Below are 7,972 nucleotides of genomic sequence, written 5' to 3'. Positions count from 1 at the left end.
AACGATTAAGAAACTGTAACGTTGCTGGTGGTTCTTCCACCGCAGGAGTCCCCAAACTTGATAAGTTTAAGACTGGTGGACTTCAACTCCCAGAATTCTCCAGCCAGCTGGGAGTTGAAGTCCACCAGTCTTAAAGTTGCCAAGTTTGAAGACCTCTGCTCCACCGCGGCAACTTTAAGACGGGGTGGACTCCAACTCCCAGCATCCCGGGCCTTCAAGCCCGCCCCTCTGAGAGCGGCCCAGTTCCAGCCAATGGTCCACCGGCAGACCGGAAGATGGCGGCCTTCGCGCAGGCGCTCTGGGCGTTCCGTGGCCGGAGAGCCGGACCCGCCGGAAGTCGGGGAGCAGAGGGGCGCATGCGCAAAGGGCTGCCGCAGGTCGATAGCAGCCCCGGAGTGAGGTTGCCGGCGCCTCGCCTCCTCCTCCTCCTCCTCCTCCTCCCGCGGCCTCCGTCCCGGGGCTCCTCCGCCTCTCAGTAGGTGCCGCTTTCTCGGCCGCCTCGATCTTCGGCTCGCCTCCCGCTTCGGTGCCCGAATGGCGGCCGCCAAGCAGGGCTACCTTCGCCCAGCAGCCCCTGCCTGTCCCTGCGGCTGGGATCGGGAGGAGGAGGAGGAGGAGGAGGAGGGCAGGTGGCTCTAGGAAGCCCGTCGCCCCCCCCCCCCCGGGGGTGTGTGTCTGTTGTGCGGGGCCTCCTTCAGAACCTGCCCGTAGCCACCGTTTATTCACCTGTCAGAGTTACAGGCTCTGAGGAGGAGGAGGAGGGGGGGGGGCTTTTTAATGAAGGCTGGCTTTTAAACACGGTCTTTTTGTTTTAAGAAGGGCCACAGACTTTGGGCAAGGCAGAGTGGAACTGAGTCCAGGTGGGATAGAAAGATCCTCCCCATCCTCTTGAAGGGAAGGAGGAGGAAGCGGAAGAGGAGAAACTGCCATCTTGCCGCCAAGGGACCTGTGGGGACTTGCCCACGGAGGCAGAGCCTCTCCTGCAGGGCCAAAGCCGCCTGGTTTTGCAGCCCAGGTATTGAAGGACGGAGGGGCTCTTCTGTCACATGGCAGGAGGGGGAGGGGGCCGTGTCGTTATGTCCCGGAGATGTTCCTAAATAAATGCTCCCTTTGAAGAGTGACGCTCTTTCTTTTTTTCAAAGAACAGGCTTAAATAAGAGGCACCTTCTGACCCATTATCTGGGCATCTCTTCTTTTTAGGCCAAATGCCGAAAGAACAAATACGGAGAGCTTGTTTCCCACATTAAAACTTTTGTCGTTTGTGTATATTTGGCCTGCACCTTATCTTGGCAGCAGCATAAGCAGATTCTCATTCCAAGCCTCGCATCTGAAATTCATCTGTTGCTTGAGCTAACTAAAGCATGAATAGGAAGCTCCGTTTGGTCCCTTGAAAGTAATGTTTCTGGAGTGAATTGTGTATTGTGGTATATTCTTAATTATTTAAAATTAAATTGATGAGTTTTGTCCTTTACATAAAATTTCCCATAAACCTTAGATGTACAAATAACCCCGTGCATCTTAATGTACAAAATATTAACTTATCATAGCAATTCTGTGAGAGCAGATGGTAGTGTGTTTGTGCTTAAGGCTGCAGAACAATGGCATATACCAAGACTGTAAACCTTCGCAATAGGATGCTGTAGTGGCTGTTGATTATAATTGGAGATTATAGAAGGTTTTGAAGTGAGTCAGTGTATCATCTGATTTTTGGCTTGTTCCATGAAAATTCAAAATCAGAGCTGCTCAAAATGCAAATTCCTAAAATTCAGTGTTCAAAATGGCTTTTTCCTTTTGTGGTTAAACACAGGATGCCTGCCCAGGAGCTCCAGCCAGAAGGAAGCCTTCAAGCCCAGGAAATTGATGTCGGCGGCGGCAGCCATGCGAGTAACGGCCGAGCAGATGAAGCCAATAAGCCAGGGGATGATTGGATGCCCCGTGAATATCCTATGGGGGACCACGGGGAGGGCCAGGCCTTGGAGAACAAAGCACCATCGGCAGAGGCTTCTTTGGGGGCCCTCCGAAAGGGCCCCTCGCTGCTAATTGACCGGCAGCAGATTCGGTCCGTGGCCCCCAAGGACCAAGCGCTTGAACTCAGAGGCCTGCTGGGAGTCGAGGTCTACGACCAAGAGGTCTTGGAGCATGGAGTCCTTCAGCAGATAGACAAGGCGATGGGTGAAGCCGCTGAAGGGCATCCAGTTCATGATGCTGCTGATGAAACAGGCGGCCAAGCTGAGTTGGAAGGTGTGGGGTAAGTGAAAGGAGGTTTTTGCTGCCTGCCTGGGGCACACTTGGGCAGGCGCCTTCTCTGAAAGTTCAGAATGAAACAAAGCGGCTACTTTGGAGAACAAAGTCTCTGTATCGCCAGCAGACAATTTCCTTTGAAACTTTGCAAAAGGAGGGCCTGTGCTGCGAGGTCGGTTGTCAATAAAGCCCCCCTCATCCACGATCTAATTTTGGAGGGGGAGCCGGACCTCGCAGGAATAACTGAGACCTGGTTGGGCCACGAGGGAGGCTTACCCCTCGTGGAAATGTGCCCGCCAGGTTATCGAGCATTTCACCAGCCTCGGGCCCAGGGAAGGGGCGGTGGGGTAGCAGTGATTATCCGGGAAGACTTGGAGCCGAGAGAGTTCACTGTGCCACAGACATCCGGGTGTGAGTCCCTTGTCGTGAGATGGGGCCCAGGGAGGCAGTTGGGCCTGCTGATAGTATACCTGGCTCCTCGCTATACATCAGCGGCCCTGCCCGAACTCCTCGAGCTGATCTCATCGGCGGTTGAGACCCCCAAACTTTTAGTGATGGGGGATTTTAATCTGCCGTCGATGGGAGAAGCGTCTGAGGGGGTTCGGGAGTTCATGGCTTCCATGACAGCCATGGACCTGACTCAATTAATTCTACTCACGAGGGAGGCCACACGCTGGACCTTGTCTTTGTCTCTGGCCAGTGGACGAGTGATCTGGGAATAGGGGATCCAACTATTATTCCCCTGTCATGGTCAGATCACTCACTTCTCCGGCTTGACTTCCCTGGTGCTACCCCTCGCTGCGGGGAGGCGGAACCGGAAGGTATTAGATGGTTCCGCCCTAAGCGCCTGATGGAACCAGATAGGTTCCAGACGGAGCTTGGGCCACCTCCTGTGGACCTGACCCGCCCCCGAGTGGAGGACCTGGTAGACGCATGGAATAGTGCGACTACCGGGGCCCTGGACCGGGTGGCGCCTTTGCGGCCTCTCCTGCGGCGACGAACCACCCTGGCCCCTTGGTTCACCGTGGAACTAAGGGTGATGAAACGCCACAAGAGACGCCTAGAGAGTTGGAGATCCTCCCGTTCCGAATTTGAGCGAGCACAGGCACGAGCCTATTTGAGGACGTACCTTGTGGCATTAAGAGCGGCCAAACGTCAATATTGCGCCGCTCTTATTGCGTCCTCAGATAACCGCCCTGCCGCCCTGTTTCGGGTGACTCGCTCCCTCTTGTTTGAGAGACCGCGGGAAGCCCCTTTACAGGGCAGAGCAGAGGAGTTTGGGAAATATCTACAGGACAAAGTCGCTCAAATCCGGATGGGATGGGCCCCTTTCAGTGGTCCAGTTGAGACGCCCGTGGCGAGTCTTGAGGGACCGCTTTGGGAGGAGTTTGACTCGGTTGCCATCGAGGATTTGGACAGGTTGCGTGGACGTCTGCGACCTACCACATGTTTATTGGACCCGTGTCCCTCCTGGCTTGTACTGGCATCCTGGGAGGTTACGTGCGACTGGCTCCTGGGCCTAGTGAACGCTTCGTTGGGTGAGGGGTTCCTGCCGGCCGCCTTGAAAGAGGCGGTTGTGAGGCCCCTGCTCAAGAAGCCTTCCCTGGACCCAACGGATCTAGTCAATTATCGTCCAGTCTCCAACCTTCCTTTTTTAGCGAAGGTTGAAGAGAGTGTGGTGGCACAACAGTTTCCACGTCACCTGGAGGAGAATGATTATCTAGACCCGCGCCAGTCCGGCTTCCGACCCGGGCACAGCACGGAGACGGCCTTGGTCGCATTGGTCGATGATCTCTGGAGGGCCAGAGATAGGGGTTGTTCCTCTATCCTGGTCCTATTAGATCTCTCGGCGGCGTTCAATACCATCGACCATGGTATCCTGTTGCACCGGCTAGAGGGGCTGGGAGTCAGGGGCACCGTTTTACGGTGGTTTGGCTCCTACCTCTCTGGCCGGACGCAACGTGTGTTGGCAGGGGAGCAGAGATCGACCCGGAGCCCCCTCACATGTGGGGTGCCACAGGGGTCGGTGCTCTCGCCTCTCCTGTTCAACACATACATGAAACCGCTGGGCGAGATCATCCGTGGTTTTGGGGTGGGATATCATCTGTATGCTGATGATACTCAACTATACATTTCCACCCTGGACCACCCCAATGAGGCCGTTGAAATGATGTCCCGGTGTTTGGAGGCCGTACGGGTCTGGATGGATGGCAACCGACTAAAACTCAACCCTTCCAAGACGGAGTGGCTGTGGCTTCCGGCCTCCCGGTTCAACCAGTTGCTTCCATCTCTGGCCATTGGGGGCGTGCAACTGGCCCCCATGGAACAGGTACGCAATTTGGGCATCCTCCTGGATGCCCGGCTGTCCATGGATGACCATGTAACAGCCGTGGCAAGGGGGGCGTTCCATCAGGTTCGCCTGATGCGCCAATTGCGCCCCTTATTGGACCGGGATGCCCTATGCACAGTCACCCATGCGCTAGTGACGTCTCGCCTGGACTACTGCAATGCTCTCTACATGGGGCTTCCCTTGAGATGCACTCGGAGACTGCAGTTGGTCCAGAACGCGGCCGCGCGGGTGATTATGGGGAGGACTAGATACTCCCCTGTAACACCTCTCCTGCGCGAGCTGCACTGGCTTCCTGTAGTCTACCGTGTGCGTTTCAAGGTTTTGATTATGATCTTTAAAGCGCTTCATGGCACAGGACCTAGTTACATGCAGGATCGCATCCTGCCCCATACATCCCTACGACCAATCCGCTCACACAGAGAGTGACTTCTTCGGGTGCCGTCCGCTAAACAGTGTCGGGGGGCGACACCCAGGAGCAGAGCCTTCTCTGTGATGGGCCCAGCCCTGTGGAATGACCTCCCCCGTGACATCAGGATTACTTCCGATCTCCGCTCCTTCCGTGTACAGCTGAAGACCCACCTCTTTCAATTATCTGGCCTGGCTCAACCGTAATTTCTTTTTTCTTATTCCTCCTGACAGTCCTTTTGAATTCTTTAAATTTTAAATTGTGTTATTACTAATGGGGTATTTTAATGGTGATTTTTAACTGTCTAAATGTGATGTAATTTATTACCTCCTCCGTGCATGTATGTCTTTGTATATGTGTATGTTTATGTGTTTGTACATATGTTTTATGTTTTATATGTTTTACTGTACGCCGCCCCGAGTCCTGCCTGGAAAGGGAGCGGCTAATAAATTCAAATTTATTATTATTATTATTATAATTGGCCTGCAGTGACTCCTGGCTTCATTTCAGCCCTGGAACGAAAAGCCTTTTTCCATCCTACTGAAAATAATGATTTCAAGCCATCAAATGCCACCTCCTGGAATACTGAGAACACAGTAGTTCCACTTAGTTCACTTGGCATTGTGAAAGTATGAAGGTGGAATTGCTGATTCGGATAAGTTGCATTGAATTCAGGATGATAATACATATTTTGTGAATTGAAGTTTGCAGATCACCCTCCAGTCTCGCTGCTAGAGCTCAGTTATCAACATTTTAAGGCAGACTGTGGCTCCCCAGAAATAAAGAGATGTTTGTATTTCCTATTAATATATTTAGGATTTGCTTTTTAATCCAATTATTATTATTGAATTTCATTTTCAGACCATGTGCATCCTCTCCAAAACCATCTGCTACAAACCATACGGAGCAAATTAGATCTCAGACTACTGCTAAGGAGGATATCGGTGGAAAACTGGATTCTGCAAAAGAACAAAACTGCAACAAAGTAACGGACGGTTATTACTTGTCTATGACATTTGTTTTAATTGTTTTTACTGTTGGAATGATTCCAATTTCTGTATATTTGACTGTATATTTCCCATTGCTGAAGTACAAAACCTCAGCAGGATCTCCGTGTAGAGAAAGAGGCTTTCTCTACTCGGCTCTTACTATTTTTTTCCCAATCATTTCAGGGGCAAGAGTTTAAAAAAATGAAAACGAAACAAAAGCACCTTCAAAATGCTGGGGAAGAGGAAGATCCTGAAGACAGGACAGTGGGAGCTGCTGCTGCCGCTGCTGCTGTTGGAGACTACGAAGCAAAGGAATCCAGGGATGGAGGCCATTTGGGTAGATGTTTCCTTCAAATGAAATTTCGCTAGTTGAATTCAAATGAAGATGCTAACATGTTTCAGTGGATTGTTCTTTAGAGAGGTTTAGCACTGTTTTAATTTTGCACACCTGCCAAATGGGATCTCTGAGTAGGCGTGTGGGAATTTTTCACAAATGAAAGTAATTCTCCAGATAGCTCAGAAGGGATGCTGGTCCCCTGGAGATTGGAACATTGGTCTTAATCAATTGCAAGTGTTAATCAAATGAACGGAGCTGCAGAAAATGTTTAAGTTGACAAAAAGCATGATTGAAATGTATTTTTCATTGCAATATTATCTGTCAGCCGTTAAAATTATGCGGAGTAGAATAACATTGTTTTAATGGAGCAAGCCATCTTTTGAGTATTGGTGGTTATATATGTATATTGAAATTCCAAAGACCCACTGGAGACCTGCAGAGAAAATATGACTGCCTTTTTAACGGTTAAAATAAAACGGAAGGTTTGAACAGCAGGAGGTTTGTTGGGATGAACAATTTGTCTGAAAAACTTGGAATCCTACAGTTGCAAAGGGCCTTTTAGGCCTCTTATGTGGGGCGGGAAGAATCCAGTTTGAAATATCACTGACAGGTGATTAGCTCTGCTGAGCAGAGTCAGGAAAGGAAGGGGGTAATTTCTCGGGGTAATTAGTTGCTCCTTTAAACTTTTCTTTTTGGTAGAATATTTTTTAATCATTTAGTCGGAGTTTGCGTTTGTGCAACTCACATCCATTATTTTACAGCCTGTTTTCTGGGATGATGGAGAATAGTTCTTGCTCTGTTTCTACATTTTTACGTAGAACGCTTTTCCAACATGGTCAAATTGCACACACGACTCTTATTTGCACTGGTTATTGTTGTTGTTAGGAAAAGAAAATTCTGGGTTGACTTTTCCAGTGTACTTAGAAGCCTGCGTGTCTCTCTTAGCTCCTGGTCCTTCGTCCCTCGGAAGGATGTTTATGTCAGCGCAGGAAGAGACCGAATGGGAGAAGCTCATCCGAACTGGCCAGATGACTCCCTTTGGGACGAAAATGCTTCCGAAAGCGGAGAGGAAGCCCCGTCGGATCATGCTGAACGAAACGTCGGGTTTTGAAAAGCTTTTGGCAGATCAGGCGAAGCTCCTGTCCGAGAGGAAGAAAACCCCGCTTCGTAAGGGGGCCCAGAGGAAAGCGCCCTCGCAGGGTAGCCAGGCCCAATCCCCAGCCTCTCTCACCAAAGGCAAGAGGGGCAAAGCCCCACCAGCAGCTGCTGGCTGTCTGTGGCAGCAGCATCAGCATCAGCAGGAGGCTGTCTGCCTTCAGGCCAAAGCCAAGCTTCCCCAGGCCGGGGAATCAGAGAAGAGAGGGCAGCAGGAGGATTGGGAGGCCTCTGGATGCAGGGGGTCTCGTGAAGACCTCAGCCTTTCGGAGGAGGAGGAGGAGGAGTTTTTTCCGGAGGGTCTGGGTGTGAATCATCCCGTGTCCTGGGAAGACCCATTGAAGCAAGAAGACCACTCGGATGAGGATTTCTTCCCAAGTTCTTCTGAAGAAGACGAAGACAAAGAAGGAGAGGGCCTCATTAGAAGGGGGAGAATAAAGAGATACAAGGACGATGGCAATGAAGATTACTATAAGCAAAGGTTAAGGTCAGTG

The 7,972-nt window shown here is 51.0% G+C and overlaps 1 protein-coding gene across 2 annotated transcripts in view; it reads left to right on the top strand.

The window, feature by feature from the left end:
* The first annotated feature begins 371 nt into the window (after window positions 1-371).
* ERCC6 (ERCC excision repair 6, chromatin remodeling factor) overlaps window positions 372-7,972 on the top strand; it is a 49,401-nt gene continuing 41,800 nt past the window's right edge. The window contains exons 1-5 of one of the 2 annotated variants that reach the window (XM_081948418.1): window positions 372-475; window positions 1,808-2,248; window positions 5,859-5,982; window positions 6,170-6,323; window positions 7,269-7,965. In XM_081948418.1, coding sequence (XP_081804544.1) covers window positions 1,809-2,248; window positions 5,859-5,982; window positions 6,170-6,323; window positions 7,269-7,965 — 1,415 coding nt within the window. In that variant the 5' untranslated portion in view covers window positions 372-475; window position 1,808. Of the gene's footprint in view, window positions 476-874; window positions 1,016-1,807; window positions 2,249-5,858; window positions 5,983-6,169; window positions 6,324-7,268; window positions 7,966-7,972 lie in introns of those variants that run through there. The other variant, XM_081948419.1, reaches the window with a different exon arrangement.

The sequence above is a fragment of the Natrix helvetica genome (assembly GCF_964273705.1).
Source record: "Natrix helvetica genome assembly, chromosome: 3".
Lineage (NCBI taxonomy): Eukaryota > Metazoa > Chordata > Lepidosauria > Squamata > Natricidae > Natrix > Natrix helvetica.
This window is presented reverse-complemented; position numbering and strand designations above follow the sequence as displayed.